Source organism: Juglans microcarpa x Juglans regia, chromosome 2D (genome assembly GCF_004785595.1).
Source record: "Juglans microcarpa x Juglans regia isolate MS1-56 chromosome 2D, Jm3101_v1.0, whole genome shotgun sequence".
Classification (NCBI taxonomy): Eukaryota; Viridiplantae; Streptophyta; class Magnoliopsida; order Fagales; family Juglandaceae; genus Juglans; species Juglans microcarpa x Juglans regia.
This window is the reverse complement of record NC_054596.1, coordinates 34,432,535-34,452,361: the sequence shown is the minus strand read 5'-3', so window position 1 is coordinate 34,452,361 and position 19,827 is coordinate 34,432,535. Positions and strand designations below refer to the sequence as shown.

The following is a 19,827-nucleotide window of genomic DNA, read 5'->3' as shown; positions in this document are numbered from 1 at the left end:
AACTATTAACAATTGCTATGTTATATCTATATTTTAAGTTTCTATTTTAATTTTAGTGCATAATATTTTGTACTTATATGTAATTATCTTTTATTTTATAATTATATTTTTTTATAAGTATTAAACATTAATTTAACTATTAACAATTGCTATGTTATATCTATATTTTAAGTTTCTAATTTAATTTTAGTGCATAATATTTTGTAATTATATTTAATTATTTGTATTTTATAATTAAATTTTTTATAAGTATTAAACATTAATTTAACTATTAACAATTGCTATGTTATATCTATTTTTTAAGTTTCTATTTTAATTAAATATATTATAATTATATTTTATAATTATATTATATTATTTTTTAAGCAATTACTATATTATATAATTATATTATATTATAATTTAAACAATTACTAGGATGTTGTTCGAACAAGATTCTTATCGTACAGGATCTCATTCGAACTACATTATAGCATTCGATTGAGAGAAACCCAGATTCCAGATAGGAAATAGAGACAAAAAATTTACCACAAAACATAATTTTCACAATCACAATCTCATAACATGTATATTGGCAGAGTGCCCATTTTAAATGGGATTGCACAAACATAAATATACAAAAAATCTTAACATAATTAATTATAAATTATAAATTATCAAAAATCTAAAAATTATAAATATTACCTCAAATTTAAGCAATCCAAACAAAAGAATCAATCCACAATACCTACATAAGCATAAAACACATTATGAGAAAACCTAAATCATGTGCAATAAACTAACATTAATGAAACTCGAAATACAAAAAAAATAGAACAAAAAAAATAATACCTTTTATAAACCTTTCCTCTCTCTCAAGAATCCTTTCTCTCACTAAGTTTGTTCCTCTCTCTCTCTCCACAACACTCTCTCACACACACAAAATCGCCTGCCTCCAAATAAATTTTCATCAACTGTGAAAATGAACTGGAGGTTGAGGTATTTGAATCTATGAAGTCCCGTTGGAACTGGACATTTACACATTTGAACAAGAAAATTTCGAATAGGCGCCAAATTTGCCGCGATTTATTTCAAGTTCGAATGTGTAATTTTGTTGTTCAAAATAACAAATCAGAATATTCCTTAGCATATTCTTCAAATGTAGACAAGCTCAAAGGGTATTTTCATAACACTATTCAACCAGTGCGTTTGAATGACGAATTTTCACATTTGAATAAACAAACATTCAGAGTATTTTGTGCAAAGTTTCCCTCCAAATACATTCCACAAGATAAAACCGTTTGAACGGGACGTTATTGGGTTCGAACCAATTACAAAATATTTTAATATTATATAGTATATAATAACTATATAATAACTATATATTATAGCAACTATTTTATATTATAATTGATAATATATAATGTACTACAAGTCTAATAGTTGATATAATACTTATATTATATACTAACTATTAATATATAGTACTTATTAATATATATATATATATACTTTTGGCCTTCTAATTTTGCACTATAAATTATATAACTTACTACCTTGTAATATAAAATATAATAAGTATAGTTATAGTAACTTATAATAGTAACTAGTAACTATAGTATTAAAAGTATTATAATACTATTATTAGTTTTACTTTTATACTATTGTACTTTGTAATATTAGTATTATTATATACTACTATTAGTAATATAATTATAAATATATTAATATAATAACCGTTCGAACGGATATTTATCCAATTCAAACGAGACGCCACAGTCATTATAGACGTAATTCGAATACAATTCTACAAAACTCTCTCATTCGAACTAGCAACCGCCGAGAGCCTCCGAGTTCACCCTTTATCTCCGTCGCGAAAACAGTCACTCAACTACGGTAGCAACCCCACATTTGAACTTCTAAGAGGTATGGGTTAACTCTTCACCTCTATTGTTTAGTAATTTGCTCAAATGGGTTGTGTTTGAGGGGTATGGATTTCGAATCCGAAATCCATCCATTTTGGTGTATTCTGTAGAAATAACATCAAAATAACCGGTAGAAATGATTGACCTTCACTCCTTAATCATTTCTACCGATTAAAACAAAGGATAACATCTAGATAGGAAGTTTTTCAGTTCGGGACTGAGTCGACTCAGCCATGGTTGTTTGGCTTCTTCCCGTTCGAACTAACTCTAGTCCGTTCAAACGCTTAGTTGCCAAACAACATTATTTCTATTTGAACAAAATAAGTTCGTTCAAATGAACAAATATTTCCGGTTCGAATGAACAGAATAGTCCATTCGAATAGATTTGATTAGTTCGAATAGAATATGTTCCTTTTGAACAAATTATTTCAATTCATTTCAATATATTATAATTCTTCAATAATTTAATTTAAATATTATGGTTAATTATATCCTTACTTTCCTTATGGTTAAATAGTATATCAATGACCGAGAGATCAGTCCAGCCAAAGTAGTGGAGTAGCTCATGCTCAGAAGACGAGGCCTATACTTGTCGAGCATCTAGTCATTTTGTCTGACTTCTTCAATCTTTCATGGGACGGACGAAGCATACAGTCCATCTTCACCGAGGGGAGATGGATACTGATCTGTGAGCCACAGGGGACTGCATATCCAGAGATGGTCGGTGAGTTCTACCGTGACATGGGAGAACTTAGCGCTGATGCTCTGTTCTACACCATATTGGTCCGGGGAGTGAGTATTAATTTCTCTCCTCGCATTATTGCTGAGTTCCTTGACATCCCACGCATGACCAATGCATATCCTGCAGCAGCTACACGGGGACCAGCAGTTGCACCATCTGATTCCGACACACCGGCCACATCCTCCATGCTAGTCCCGAATGTAGATTCGGATGCTAGTTTGGATGATAGTGAGGATGACGATCTACCTGATGATGGTCTCACAGATGATCAGGTGCGTTAGCTAGTGTGAGACCCATCGACTCCTCTATATAATGGGAGCAAGGTGATCCGACAGGCCGATTGTATAACATTTTTTAGAATGCTTAATTTGATTGTTGGCTATAACATCGATCCGAAAAAATACAAGACTGATTTCGGGATCGATCGAGCCAGATTTTTGCTGCGGATAGAACGAGGGGATCCCATTGATCTGACATTGTATTTATTCCTCCGCATTCGATCGGAGTCACGATTTTTCAGTGGAGGTAGTCTACCATTTGCACTACTGATATCTAACCTCCTACTCCAATCAGGGGTTACAGTGTCAGTCATTGAGCTGAGGTCACCACAGATGGGACCCTTTAACAAGATCACATTCAGTAAGAGCAAGGGGCACTTGCGGAAGACTGCACCAGAATAGCCTAATGATCCTCCCACAGATCCAGCTTCTAGTAGTGATGCTGCTGTTGAGAGACAGCCTCCTAGGACTACTTTGGATCAGGTACGAGCACTGTTTGTGGAGTTCGTTGAGCCCATTATGGAGAATTTTAGGGATCTGGAAGGATCTATTAAATTGTTGCAAGAGGATGTTGATCTACCAAGGACCCAATGATTGTTTTAGTTATTATTTTACTTTTTTATGTTGTATTGAACATTATATATTTGATATGTAATTAATGTATGATTTTTATTTTTCATGTTTACTACTTTGTTTATTTTTTTCATTTTACTTGCCGTTCATGATAATATAAAAAATGATACTATCTTTAAAGTTATATTTATATAAATTTAACATAAAAGAAATCACTATAAAGTTTTGAAGTTAATTACATAAAATTAATTTATGAATTTATAAATATTTGAACTCACTGCAAATCATAATATATAATATATACACATTTTTATATTCTGAAAATGATAAAAAATTAATGGAAAAAATATTTATTACTTTAATGGAAAAAAAATATATGCACAAATCCATACTAATAAAAAAATTAATTGAAAAAATTCCATTCGAACAAATAAATTTAAGTTCGAAAGGTTATTAACTTTTTCTGGGAAAAATAAATTAATTTTCCACCAATATTATTATTCGAATAGATTATATACTGTTCGAACGAACATTAATTCCATGTTTGAATCTATTTTGTTCCGTTCGAACGGTTTTCTTTTTTTGAGACGATTTTGTTTGTCACAAAATATCTTGTTCGAATGGATAGTTTTTCGTTCGAACGAATTTAGTACCTCAGGCATTTAATGACTTTTAGGGACGAAATTTAATTCGTCCCTAAAAGTCAAATTTCTTGTAGTGATATGTTATAGTTTCAGAAAGTTTTGATATGTTTTCTCCATTGCATATACATGAGGTTCTTAAACAATTTAATTAATTAATTAATACACTCGTCTTACAAATTAAAGTAGCTAGATCAGTGAAAGTACTTGATCAGGGCTGGATTCGATCAAGTTGGTCATGAAGGATATTTCTAATTTTAAAAGCTGAAGATCTTGATCTGCAGGATCATATAGATCATCTACTACAAAGATCAAGCTTTATCGTTAGAGAATTTTCAAAACACCATGCAAAACATTAGTTGAACACAAATCATGTACACTTATAATTAACATGCATGCATGTAGATCACGTAAATCATCATGCATGATATTGAAATATCATGCTTCCTTTTTTTGCAATACACATACGTAATAATTAATTAATGAGTATTGCTATACAACCTCCCCACTATAGCACAACCATCACACATGACCATTGACCTGTAATTTGTTTTTTGTTTTTTAAAATGAAACGCTCATCTTGAAGGTTGGACTGAAGTCTCTTGTTGAATTTGTTGAGAGGCACGCGGCTACTTTTTTTGCGTGAATGGGGAACGGGAAGATGGAAGGCCACCTAAGCCTTCTACATATATTTCACCGACCAAGGTATGATACACATTAGTTATTTGAAATGTTGTAGGGTTAGATATTGCAGCATTTAGTTAATCCATTGTTTATTTGTATATTGTAGAGTCCTGTAAATCCATATTACCTGACATATATGATGCCTCCAAATACATATCCAAATCCATATCCGTGTGCTTGGAGTAGCCAGGTAATATTTTTTAGTATATTGTTTTTTTTTTTTTGTTTACGTGTGTGGATTCGAGCCTTTTTGACACAATGAGTAATTGTAATATCCGGCGATGCCACCCTTTGGACCAACCATGTCATACCCTCCTTCGAGTAATCCGGAGGAGTTGAGACGAGGTCAACATACAACCCAGGTAGTTCAATCTCACTCTTTTAATGATTTTTTCTTATACGATTGTATTTTCCAAACTGAATAAAACATTAGATAATTTTAGCATTTGAAGATGCCACCCTTTGGACCAGCCATGCCATACCCTCCATCGAGTAATCCGGAGAATTTGAGTGGAGGTCAAGATATGACCCAGGTATTTCAATTTCACTCTTGTAATGGTTTTTTTCTTGTACGTTTGTATTTTCCAAACTTAATAAAATAGTGGGTAATTTCAGCATTAGGCGATGCCACCCTTTGGACCAGCCATGCCATACCCTCCGTCGAGTAATTCGGAGGAGTTTGGACGAAGTCAAGATACGACCCAAGTAGTTCAATTTCACTCTTTTAATAGTTTTTTTCTTGCACGTCTGTATTTTCCAAACTGAATAACACATTGGGTAATTTCAGCATTCGGCAATGCCACCCTTTGGACCAACCATGCATACCCTCCGTCGAGTAATCTGAAGGAGTTGAAACGAGATCAAGATACGACCCAGGTAGTTCAATTTAACTCTTTTAATGGTTTTTTCTTGTACATCCATACTTGCCAAACTAAATAACACAGTGGGTAATTTCAGCATTCGGTGATACCACCCTACGAACCAACTATGCCCTACTCACATTACGCAAGTGATTCATCAACTATGCCATTTAGTATTGAAAGTGAAAAGAATGTTGGAGGTATACTTTTAACCCGAAGAGTTAACATCCATTGTATATAATAGAAATGCTAATCCCAACCATACAATCTTTATTTTTCAGAAACTTTATCCAATGTATAGATATAGTCGGATGTAGAGCAGTTGAATGAAGTATCAGATGATGAACGAGTTGAGCCTCCAAAATCCGGTATGCATTTTGCCACTAATAAAGAGGTTGTAACCTATTACAAACGATATGCCAAATAAGGGGTTTTGGTGTTATCACAAAAAAGACGAAGAGAGAGGTAGATGAGGATGCAAAGTATGTGACGATTGGTTGTGCACGTGGCAGCAGATACTATCCTAGCCACAATAATTTATCAAAGCCACGACCAATAATTAAAACGGATTGTAAGGTGAGGTAAATGCTCGCTTGGTGAATGGAGTATGAGTGTTGACCATTGTTGATCGTGTTCACAATCATAGTACTATCAGCGCACAAAAATCTAGATTTTTTAGATATCATAAATGTTTAGATGAATACAATCAGACGATGCTCGACTTAAATGCCAGGGCGGGTATTCAGATGAATAAGAATTTCAAAGCACTTGCGACTGACGTGGGGGTGGGGGTTTGAGAATTTAGAATTCCAAGAGAAAGATTGTTGAAATTTTATTGACAAAGTTAGAGATTTAAGGCTGGGTAAAGGAGGTACTAAAGTACTGAATGAATACTTTAAGAGAAAGAGGAAGATGAATGATGGCTTTGTGTCCATATTGGATGTGGATGACGAGTGTACAGTTAGAAATGTGTTATGACCCACAAGTCGAGCGTTATATGAGTATTTTAGAGATGCTATGATGTTCGATACGACATACCTAACAAATAGGTACATGATGCTGTTTGCTCCCATTGTTGGTGTAAACTATCATGGACAGTTCATACTGTTAGGGGTAGGCTTGATTTCAAGTGAGGATACAAGTACTTTTATGTGGTTGTTTGAAGTATAGTTACAATGCATAAATGGACGGGCACTCCAAGCCATCATAACAGACAAAGACTGGGTAATGAAGAGTGTTATTGCCATTGTATTCCAAATAACCGCCATAGATCATATTGTCTCTGGCATATAATGCGAAAGTTGCCCGAGAAATTGAGATCCCACTGGGAATACAATACAGGGTGGAAGACTGCCATTCAGAGTGCACTCTATGATACACAGAGTTGCAAAGAATTTGAGGAGAAGTGGAGGAACTACTTCATGAGTATGACCTTACTGATAATGCATGGTTGTAAGGGTTGTACACCGAGAGGTCATTTTTGGTATTAGTTTACTTAGAAATGTGTATTTTTGGGCTTGTATGAGCACTGCACAGCAGTCTGAAAGCATGAACACCTTTCTTGATGGCTTTGTGCATTCCGATACGACATTAAAAGAATTTGTCGATGAATTTGACAATGCTCTAAGGAAGAAGGTGGAGACAGAGACGACAACTACTTTCCATTTTTAAAACCAAATGATCTGATGTGTATCTCCATTCAAAATTGAGAGGCAATTTCAATCATTGTACACGAATGCGAAGTTTAAAGAGGTCCAACAAGTGTTTGAGGGATGATTTTATGTAACACTGTACTTATCAGCACACAAGGTTGCATTTCCACCTTCAATGACTATGTCAAAATTGTGAAGTACTCAGTGTACTACACTGAAGAGGAATGAGACACTAAATTCATGTGTGCCCTGTTTGAGATGAGCGGGATTATCTGTAGGCATGCATTTAAAGTCTATAAGATGAAGTACATTCATGTGCTGTCAGAGGAATATGTATTGGATCGATAGAGGAAAGACTTAAAGAGGAGATACACACTGGTGAAGAGTAGCTATGATGATTTGCAGGTCAATGCAGATGCATGATGGTATGACCTTATGGTTAAAAGATGTCTGAGATTGGAAACAAGTGTATCCCCAAGTGATGACCATGTGAATGTATTCTTGCATCTTTTGGATGAGTTTGAGCACAAGTATGCAGGAATACAACCTGAGTCTGGTTCAACGAAGATGAAAGAGAACGTGGTCGCCGATAAGGGTAAGAAAATATTAAGCCCCCATGTTGTCCAGGGGAAAGGGAGACCGCCAACAAGAAGAAAGGTCCCACCGGTGGAGAAGGCTGCAAGGAGAGAAAGAAGAAACATGCATTACATTTTGGATGAGTAATTGTGTAGATATTGGACTACATACATATTTGTTCCTAATATATGTTCATTTTTTTTTCCAATTTAGACTTGCAGGAAAATATTTGACGACGAATCACAATATGGTGACATCCCAGAATCAGAAGTTGGTGCTACTATTGATGAGATTGTTATCCCAACCCAGTGTAGTACTCTAACACAATTAACACCACCAGCCAATGATGAGGTGTGAGCTTATTTCCACCTTGTCGAGTTTATATATTTTCCTGCAATGTTCCATTTTTAATGTCTTCGTAGTAATTTTCCGTTTTGAATATCTTCAGGATATTCCATGCTTGCCCCATGGAACTTAGCATAAATACTGTCCCCGAGTTTGTGCTGAGCCTTGGCCTACTAATTGTGTATTTGTAAGTGGGTAATCTCAACCTTTGTGAACTATAGTGAAAGATAGAGGTTGGGCATTTGTTGCTTTCCAAATATTCTTAGACTTTTCTGCAATTAGTTTCACCTATCGAAAAATTGTATTTTCAATTTATATCAGTCGAGCTCATTGCTAAGGGTTGGATAGACTTTATTTTGAAGGTTATGGCAGAACATATCGAGATCGACTTTCGGGTCGCTGGGGAATTGTTGATGACTATTGTAGTTGTACTACATTTTTGGTAATTAACTATACTTTAATTTTCTTCCTAGATTGGGATTCTTGTGAATCTTTTAAAAACAAATTTGAGGCAGGAACTTCCTTGTATGGTGTAAGTGTTATGTTGACAAATTGTAATATGGTTTTTGTCAATATAGCTCTAGAATAAACTCTTTGGTTTACCATGTGATGCACTACTATAAGTTTTTATTGAAGGATTTTTCATTTCTTACAACTAGTGTCTTGGTAAACAAATAGTATTTCTTTGGCCGGAAATGAATTTGTTGTCTTTGTGAATTTACATAGCTATTAGTGTTATGTATTAGTGTTATATGGTTTTTTTTTTCCTTTGTTGCTACAGGTATATACAATGAGGGTTCAACATGCAAAGGACCCAGGAAGTTGAAAGGAGAATGACTTTTGTAAAGAAATTTGAAGTTGAGAAATTTGTATTTCCAGTTGAGAATTTTGAACTTAGCATAGATACAGTACAATTGAGAAATTTGTAAAGAAACTAGTATTTTGAAGTTGAGAATATGTAGTACTGAAATGCATATTTGGTATTGACAACTGTAATCTTTTATTGTATCTAAAGTTGGTATTTTGCTATTTGTAGTGTATTAAAACATGGGTAGTAGCTTTTGTAAATGTACAAATAGAGCAAATTTGATATGAGTAGAAATTTGATATGCATTGCTATTTGTAGCTGTTTGAGCTGTTGTTCCTAGCTTAGAAATTTGATATGCGCAGAGCCAAAGTAAGCATTTCCCTGAGGACAGGTTCATGTTGCTTTAAAAACTGGGCAGGCATGCCAACTCCAAATCTCTAGATTAGCATACAGAAAAAAAATGTTAGCATATCCCTACAACATCTCAACTTCAAAAATTATGCCAACTCCAAAAATCACTCCAAAAATCATGCCAACTCCAAATCCCCAGTAAGGATAATCATGACACATTTCATCCTGCAAACAATGTTGTGGTGGAAAAAAATTATCCAAGTCATAGAGTTTTATAATATTTTTAAGGGGCTTCAAATAAGCTACAAATTACCAACTTAGAAAAAAAAATGCAACATAATTGAATGAACAGTAGAAAAGTCAACTTAATATCCATAATAAGCTATCATAATTATATTCATAGAGAATATACCATACATATTAGGATTTGATCAATCTATTTACATTTGAAACTAACATGATACATCTACAGTCCAAACCAATCAAAAACTATTACAAGAGATATAATCCAGTATAGACACAACAATATAAGTGCACCCCCCATTCTCTACGATCCTTCTTTGAAGTTCGTCCTCAGCTTGCTTGTGAAGCTCATTCTCTCTCTATTAGTTTGTCTTTTTGTTTTTGAGCTTCGTACTCATGCAGCAATAAAGCATCCTCCCTCTTCCGAAGTTCATTCTCTCTTGTCATGATTTTCTTAGGTAGTACCAATTGAAGTATATATGCTCATACGAAGAATTGACATCTTGCTTCTCCTTACGTACAATTTAAGAATTTCAAGTTTCAAATATAATAACTTTTGTACATGCATTCAAAAGCAATACAAAAATATGGTAAATTAATTACCATGTTATACTTCGGACAAGCATAAAATTTTCTTTCAGGATTTTTGTCAGTGTGGGAGATCTTTAATGGCGCTTTCAAACCACACCAACAACTTGGTGATTCCATTTCAAGCGCATCAACTACACATGATGATGATTGACTCGATGCCATAGGTGATCTACATGATGATTGAAAAATGATGGGAACTATTAAGAAAAGTCACACGCAAAATATTAGTGCAAAACTAAATCATTAAGTGCATGCTTTTCTTATCAGAATTATCAGAAGGTAGGAGCAGAATATCAAACATCATATAATCCACGAAGCAAATAACTGAAAATTTGCAGACAAACTAGGTGTATGGGAAGTAACCTTACAAATTACAAGCATATAGTGGTGTTATTGGACATTGACTGCAAGGAGAATGGATTGGGATTGAGGATTTTAGGAAGGGAGTTGATCGAGTAGAACAAAATGAAATGTACTCCCGATCTATCTATAAGTGACAACCAATAATATTTTATAATTGAGTACTCCAACCATCGTAATCATGAGTTGATCTTCACATCTCAGATAAGTTTATCTCATTAGTACTCTCAGGAACTGATCAAAATGTGTAAGATTTTCAACATAAAGTTGAGAACTAGTGTAAATTAATTAAATTAAGTTGATATAATTAGTATATTATGATTAAATGATAGATCCATTGCATGCATTTTTTAAGGGCATTGTTAAATTAAAAGAAGAATGAGATTATTTTAATTAAGACTCTTGGCTTCATGTGGATTGGATGCAGACCTGTTGATCCCCTTTTTGGTTTTTGGGACTATCAATTTGAATGTTCATATCAGAAAAGTCAAATAAAATTTATCAACACAATTTTAGATAGGTCTGAACGAATTGGACACAATGGAAGACTTGGGTCACAAAGTGAAAAGTCTAGGAAAGCGACATAAAAAATTTAAGAACTCAAGAGAGATGACTTAATGCTCCACAACTCAAAATTAAACAAACCCAGATAAGCCAACACTAAGAAACTATGAGATTTCTAAAAAAATTAACAAATATATGTATCTCAAACCATAGTTCCCGTAAATCTACACATTGCATTGTATCTCAAATCATCATCAAGAATTTTAGAGAGAAAGAGGGAGAATCATTAAATTAAATGGTGTGAACAATCATATTATACCTTCAATGCACTGGATCTACACAAACCTTGTTCTTGGGGTTCGGGTTTTTTTTTTTTTTCCCTTCAGCATATCGAGAAAAGCAAAGAAGTCTAAGGAATGAAAGAGACATTTTGGAAGGTAGAGATTTAAAATGAAAAAGAAAAAAAAAATGTACCTTCGGGATGGAGATGAGAGGCTGAGATGAATAGTCGCACTGAAGGGGTCGAGGGAGATGGGTCCCTGTTGGGGACAAATTCTTCTAGGATTCGAGACTAAAGGGGGTGAGGGCGTCAGGGTGAGAGAGAAGAGTCTGAGATAATGGTTTTTGGGTGCTACAACGAGTGGTGAGGGAGAAGAGGGAGAAGAGTGTGAGGTCTGCGTTAGCCTGAAGGGTGATCGAGAAGAGGAAGAATCAGAGCTCGGGAGGGGCGAGCTCGGTAGGAATGATAAACCGTGACGTGGGGAAGAACTGGATTTGCCACGTAAGGTGTGTGGTTGGTGTGCATTTAGTAGACCAGAGGTTGGGTAGCTTGTTTCTTAATTAATAGACGGCCGACTTTGTATGTGATATATAGTTAGTTTCAAAGATGCATACTCTGGTATATGATGGCATTGAGATATGGCTTTTGTCTTTTCAAATATTAATTGAGTAGTCTTTAATTATCACGATCATATATATACATAGATGATAGATTTAATTTGAACGTCCATATATATGCATGCATGACGTTACACTACATTAACAAAATTCAGTAACAGCATCTATTCTTGTCAATATGTCATCATTTTGCAAATTTTAATTTATGATATCCTGTATTAGAGATTTTAGCCATGGAGCCCATGCAATGCATGCATGCAGGCAAGCTGGCATTGCATTATTAAACTTTGAATTGGAGATCAAATATTTATCCCCCCCCCCCCCCCCCTTTTTTTTTTCCTCCTTTTTGAAAGCATCTTGATGATTACACCATGGAAAAATAATTGTGTCATAATTCACATTCACGTAGTAGCATAAAAAAAGAAGAAGGGGTTTTTGACCTATTTTTAATTTATAAGTGTAATTAGGATTGAGTCCTACAGCATATAATTAATATTTACTGATTTGTAAAAACAAACCTCAAGGTTATTAGTGTGCAAGCATTTATTTATATATATATATATGGTTTGATGAAACAGAGTGTGAAGACTACTAGATTTATTGAGATCGATCATTTTCATTGATCATGACGACTTGGTGAGAGACAAGATCATGGGCTGGGTACGTAATTATATATGATTTGAATTAACCAAATTGACTTACAAAGATCATGCTCACAAACACGATGCACGACGAAGACAAATCTGGTTAAGTTGAACATCGTGTCTACTACCCCATGCAGTATTTGTCTTATTTTTTTCCATGGATGAATCAAAATGTCAAAGAAGGCCATGCAACGTCTCGATCCATCCATATGAAATCAATTTCTCCGAATCAGAAAGAAAATCTCAAGAATCCTGTGTTGATATCTTAATGTTGACCGCTTTTCATGATCAATCCTAGATTCGGAGAGACAACCATTTCTTATTGAAAACAACTTGAGATCATTATGATCCAACGGTTTTTCTTATCGTTTTAAATATTGGTGCTTGCATTGGCCCACAAGAATGAATTAGACTTTGGTTGGTCGCTTCGAATCTTCATAGATCATTTTGGATGACGACAAACGACAGCCCCATAAACACAGAAAACGAAATAAAAATGTTTTAACTTTTAATGCGATGAAACCATCGAGCACGTACGGAAATTCGTGATGCTGGGACAGAAAGCCAGAAATTAAACGACAAAATTGAATCCCAAGTCTTTCTCCCTTTGAATAAACATGCATATATACTTGTCATGAGGAAATCAGTTTCCTCATGTTTTTACCAATTACCTGCATGGGTGGTGGCTCAATAATGGTTCATTAATGGTCGTTGGGATCGTATTAAATCCTCTAATATACCTGCGCACGCGTGATTTGACATGATATATTAAGTTTGGGGTTAGAAAATATATCGGATTCATCTTAATTTGACATGATATATATATATATATATATTTATTCTTTTGCTTCATGAACTTGGCAACTTCAAATTAGACATGCGCGCACATGAATTAAGCACCGTAATAATTTATTAAATATTTAATATTATTCAAAAAAATCGATAAAAATAGTAATAATTATTGTATAGTTCACAGTATGTCTATCTTTCTAACGTTGGAAATCGTCAAATTCTAATAAAAACTTTTGAGAGAGACAAGCCGCACATAGCCTTTCTATATATGTGTAATACCCAACCTTCCCCTCTACTTCCATCACTACCACAAGCACCAACTCCTCGACCGACTCCTAATCTCTTCTCCTTCTTGCACAAAAATGGCTGAATCTTTTCAAGCTAGAACATATTTCATTGTCGTGTTTGTTATATGTGTTAGCCATTTGAAGTCCACCATAGGAAAGCCAAGGTCCTCATGGCCAAGTTTGCTCCCACCCAACCTCCAAACCCTCGATCTTGCAAACAGGCTTCGTGACGACCCTGCTGCCATAAACATAGCCTCTAGCGATCAAGGCAATATCGTTAAAGAGATCCCAGCAGCTGTACTCTATCCGTCTTCCATCGATGATATAGCAAGCTTAATAAAGTTTGCTCACTTTAATTCTGCGCCATTTCACATAGCTGCAAAAGGACAGGGTCATTCTGTCCGTGGACAGGCAATGGCTCGTAATGGGGTTGTGGTGGACATGACATCCTTAAAAAACCAGAAAATTGAGTATCATGGAATTAAGGTCTCAGCTGGAAACCACCCATCAATGGGAACTGATCATGATGATACAACGTGGTATGTTGACGTTGGAGGCGAGCAGCTTTGGATAGATGTTTTGAATGCCACGCTTGAACATGGACTTGCACCAGTCTCGTGGACAGATTATTTGTATCTCACGGTTGGGGGGACGCTATCAAATGCAGGGATTAGTGGGCAAACCTTTCGTCATGGCCCTCAGATCAGCAATGTGTATGAAATGGATGTTATCACTGGTATGCATGATTCAGGACATTTTTTTTTTTTCAAAGTATAGAGTAGTACTGATCTTTGAATATAATGTTTGGTTTAACTCTTCCTTATTATTTTATTCCTAGCAAATTAACTGATTACAGAAAAGTCCTTGAGTGTTTTTTTTTTTTTTTTGCCAATAGGAACCTGAGTTTTGGCGCCTCACCAAATTTATTTGTTTGAAATAAATATATAATGAATTCTATAGAATCCACACTTTATGTATATATCTGATCTTTGGCTATCAAATTATAAGACCTTAATTAAAATCTTGTGTTTTTTTTTCATTTTCGTTTGAAGTTTAACCATAGAAGTAACACATGTATCACCTTTACCCATCAAGTCAAATAAAAAAAAAAAAAAAACTACCAAATCCATACCTCCCGCCCATGCAATGAAGAAACAAAGGTCTTCACTATCGGAGCAAGGGAGTGAACAGGGTATACCCTCTTACCGTACAACTCCTTTGCGTGCAGTGAATTAATCGAGTTGGAGGGATTATTAAGACTACATAGGATATAATACAAATAATTAAATCTACCTCTTCTAATATCAGCTTAAACTTTTAGGACGAGTGATGATTTTACATGGTATTAGAGCAGAGGTCAAAATCAGTTCGAATCATGCATGACTTTACACTTTTATTTCATTTAATTAAATATTTCATATGTTGAGCCCACTCATTGAGGAGGTGTTAAGAATATAATACAAATAATTAAATCTACCTCTTTCTATTAGTTTAAACTTTTTAGACAAGTGATGATTTCAAAGGAAACCCCTTCTTCCACTACTCCACCACATGGAGCACTTGATAGGAGCTAGGATGACTCCTTTTTATCTACAAAGTCTCTTGATTTTTTTATTTTATTTTATTGGAATTCTGTTACACAATTTTTTTTACTTTTTTTTTTTAATTTATGTTATATATATGCATAGATATTTTTGTCCATTCTTAGACACTCGAAGACTTATGGTTGGCTTCACGTGTTGCACCTGATCATCTACTTTTGGTAGCAAAAGTGGACAGGAGACTAAATTTAGGAAAGAGCCAAAACTCGTTCTTATTTGATGAAAATAAAATAATAAAAGAACTCAAAATATTGTCAAATCTGGAAATTGTTTATGTGTAAAATTTTATTTTAGTATTAATATTGCCGTTGTTATTATTATTATTATTTATTTTGCAGTACTGGCTATTAATTAATTAGTATTTACTGACGAGGTTTGTGCATGTGTTTGGTTTAGGGAAAGGAGATGTTGTGACTTGCTCCCCTGAAAACAACAGGGAGCTGTTCTATGCAGTTCTTGGAGGATTAGGCCAATTTGGAATTATAGCCAGAGCCAGAATCATCCTTGACTCCGCACCAAAGAGGGTCCATACATACAACATTGACATGCACTACTTTTGCCACCTGCCCTTACCTTCTTTTTTCTTGGGGCCACTTTTGTCTTCCTGGTCCCAATATATATATATATATATATATATATATATATATATATATATATATATATATAAAAGGATAAAGATATTTTCAATCGTGGAGTATGCAGGAGCCGCATAATCTTTTTGAAAAAATTGGATAAATGCGAAACCCACATGAAAAAAGAAAATTTAATAGGAGACTCCACTATTTTTCAAAACGATTGCGCGGTACTTACGCAGTCTACGACTATATGTAGCAATCCTCCTCTTTTATCTCACTAAGCATATATGCACTAATTAAGCCAACTCTCATTATATTATTGTAGTAATGAATACATGCAAAAATGTTCATTAATTAATGATGTGTGGTGAATTTGTTGATTACAGGTTAAGTGGGTTCGAATGCTTTACGACGACTTCTCTGCATTTTCTGGAGACCAAGAACATTTGATTTCACTTAATGGAAGGGAGCATAAGAATGCAGTTGATTACTTGGAAGGTTTACTTCTCATGAACCATGGTCCTATGGATGGCTGGAGATCTTCATTCTTTCCATTAGCTGATCACTCCAGAATTACTTCTCTGATAACCAAACATGGCATCATCTACTCTCTAGAAATGGCCAAATATTACTATGACGATCCCACTCTTGATGATTCTGTCGATGAGGTATAGTAAATGCGAAATATAAGATCTATATATCTTAAAATAAAAAGATCTTTATAATCTGAGGTATTGCATCAAGTTATACCAATTTATTATTATTATTTTGTAATTCTCTTTATAGAGACTAATCATGCATCCCTCTTCTTTATAAAGCCATCTTTAATTAATTATAATATTAAGCGTAAATATCTTTATAAATTTTCTCCACAGGAACTGAAAGTTTTGTTCGAAACGTTGAGCTTTATTCCGGGATATGCATTTGAGAAAGATGTCTCCTTCGTCGATTTTTTGAGTAGAGCTTCGAGTCGAGAGCCAACGTCGACGGAGGTTCATCCATGGTTGAATCTCTTTGTACCAAAATCTCGTATCTCAGAATTCAATTCTGGTGTTTTGAAGAACATTGTTCTTAAACGAAACATTACCACAGGACTTGTTCTTTTTTACCCCATGAACAAAAGCAAGTAAGCGCGCGTACTTTATCTGAAATACAACCTAAATAGCACATAATTCACAAAATACTTTGGGATTTGAATAAAATCATTTTACTTGGAATAATTGCAGGTGGGATGACAGGATGTCTGCAGTTACACCTGATGAAGATGTTTTCTACACCGTAGGATTTCTGCATATAAGTGGGATTGATGAATGGGAAGCCATTGATGTACAGAACCAAGACATACTGCAGTATTGTTATAATGCTGGTATTGATATTAAGGAGTATCTTCCCAGCTATAAGAGAAAGAAAGAATGGGAAAACCATTTTGGCATGAAGTGGGAAACTTTCCAGGAGAGAAAAGCTCGGTTTGATCCAGAAATGATAATGTCACCAGGACAGAGGATTTTCAACAACAATTGAAGCAGAAATGGATGTAAACGGAGGGATTAGAGGTCAAAATTAATAAGGTTGTCGATTTGCTTCTCTGAACGTAGTATATATGTTGAATATCATGAAGTTTGATTCTGGGTAGGAGTTAGCTGCAGCTAGCTAGCTAGATCTAGTGTAGTTTTCTCAAGTCTGAATATTCTAGTTTCTACTACAGTTTTTATTGTGTTTGAAGATAATATCAGTCCCTCCAAGAGTTGTAAAATTGTAGTTGTTTAATTTCCTCTATTTGTGTTGTTTTTCGAGTGTAGAATTAGAATCATTTCCAGCTGTAGAACTGTTTGAACTCAAAAATAATATAAATGCAGATTTAGTTCATCTTACGAGTAATGCTACACACCAAACTAATATCTTATTTTCATCCTACTATGTAAAATATGACACATTTATCGCCACTGAATGAAAAATAATCTTCCAATAAATGATCATCAATGATGATAAATATATCACATCTTACATAGTAGAATATAAGTGAAATAGTAGTGTGGTGTATAAAATTTTTCTTATCTTACCCCTTCCTCCTTTACCCTCATAGTTTCGGATTACCTCCTGTTACTATGAAGAACCCAATTTTCTTTGTTCTTTTTCTGCTCTTACCATGTCTGATTCCTACAAGATGGTATATTATTCATCGTCTTTTTAATCATCATTTTTTATCATTCCTTGAACATAACTTTGAATGATTGAAGAACTTTTCGTTATTGTATATTCTTTACTAATCTATGTGACAGCCTATGACCAAAGAGATTAGTAGCTCAATGATCTTTGGATTACTATCAAGTGTTTTGGCACGTGGCAACTGAGTTTTTTTCTTTTTTTTTGATGAAAAACAAGAATTGGTGTAAGATTTATGGATAATGCCACGTCAATATAATGGAATAGAGGTAGGATGAGAGCCTTATGTATATTACAGTAGTTTAAACAAAAATTCTTAAAGCGAGAAACTTTGCTACTAGACCTTGCTTCTTTCTCTAAATCTCCTTTACTTTTCATTGCCAATTTCATACTAAAAAAAGTTACGTACAGTTACTTTTACGTACTCCTTACATATTTTACTGATGTGATTAGTCAAAATAATTATTTTATATTAAAAAAATTATGCAGCCAATCAAATTAATGAAGTACGCAAAAAGTACGTAAAAGTGACTGCACGTAAAGTTCATGAAAAGACAAATATGACTTGAGGAGGGGTTACCACAATAAACTGTGCAAACAGGAGTTGGACAAAGAACACTGGTTAATCTGAACAATCCCACAATCCTCTTCCACACAAAAGAAGTACTTAACAATTCAAGCAACAGACGATAGGAAGAGGCTACCCTTCAACAAAAGTTCGAGCTGCATCCGCTCTGATTTAAATGATAGGATGCCACGCTTCTTATAATTGATCGAATGGTTAAAAATCCTCTCGCTGCTCCTCTCAGCTTTAAAAGCAGCGGGTCTTAACCATTCGATCAATTTTAACATGCTGGTTATCACTAAACGAGCATGTATATGGGGTGCTCTTGAATATGTCATATATACTTGAGCCGCTCCCCAGATGACAACCCAAGAACACAAATTGGCCTTTTCAGCTGAAAATACAACTACCTAGTAACTCAACACAACCCTTGCCTAATACACAGGTCATGACTGTCTAAAAGAAAAGGCACAATGTAGAGTTCGATCACATTTTACCACACACTTGCAGTTGCAGTAACAGTTAATTCAACATTATTACAAGCTTAGAATGCTCAATATATATATATATATACATATATATATATATATATCTGTAAGATCTGATGTTGCCTTTATATTTTTCTAGATATGCTGGTGGGTACAGAAGTATTTAGCTAGTGGAACCTTGTTGCGCTGAAGAAGCTCCCTTTATAAAATCCAAAACAACTGATACCAGATCTCCTTGATAGTGAGTGTATCCATGATCACATCCTTCTATAATATGTAATTTGTGGTTCGGTATGATCTTGCTAAACTTTACTGCATCGGAACTACTGATGATCTGATCTTCAGTTCCATGGACAGTCAAGACCCTGTATAAACAGACTTAGTAACTCTATACATTACACCTATCACGCACCAATTACAGTCAGAAATGCATATGCATGGTGACATTGGTGAATTAATGCAGATATAGAGATACTATCAGCGGCACAGTGAGCTGCAAGAAGGAATGGCCCAGTTTCAGGTCTGCAAACAATGACAACCAATTGCTCCCCCCCAACTCTCACCTCCCCCCCCCCCCCCCCCCCCCCCCCCCCCACAAAAAAAAAAAAAAAATTTATAATAATAAAAAACACCCACCAGTTTTAGAAAGGATATCATTAGAAGCAAAAAATCTTTTACGCATCAGTCAAAATATTGACAAAAA

At 34.6% G+C, this 19,827-nt stretch overlaps 2 protein-coding genes across 3 annotated transcripts in view; one reads left to right on the top strand and one right to left on the bottom strand.

The window, feature by feature from the left end:
• Positions 1–879: 879 nt before the first annotated feature.
• Positions 880–19,827, bottom strand: part of LOC121250139 — a 32,952-nt gene continuing 14,004 nt past the window's right edge. Inside the window, exons 7-8 of one of the 2 annotated variants that reach the window (XR_005937720.1) lie at positions 19,212–19,489; positions 880–898 (exon numbers count right to left, since the gene is read on the bottom strand). Coding sequence is in view for 1 of the 2 variants with exons in the window: in XM_041149086.1 (XP_041005020.1) it covers positions 19,288–19,489 (202 nt within the window). In the remaining variant the exon portion in view is untranslated. Of the gene's footprint in view, positions 899–19,009; positions 19,490–19,827 lie in introns of those variants that run through there. The other variant, XM_041149086.1, reaches the window with a different exon arrangement.
• On the top strand, positions 13,717–17,779 carry LOC121250138 (cytokinin dehydrogenase 3-like). The gene is made up of 5 exons (XM_041149085.1): positions 13,717–14,468; positions 15,730–15,857; positions 16,295–16,576; positions 16,784–17,034; positions 17,135–17,779. Exons 1-5 carry the CDS (start codon positions 13,808–13,810, stop codon positions 17,427–17,429), a joined length of 1,617 nt encoding a protein of 538 aa, XP_041005019.1. The 5' UTR covers positions 13,717–13,807; the 3' UTR covers positions 17,430–17,779.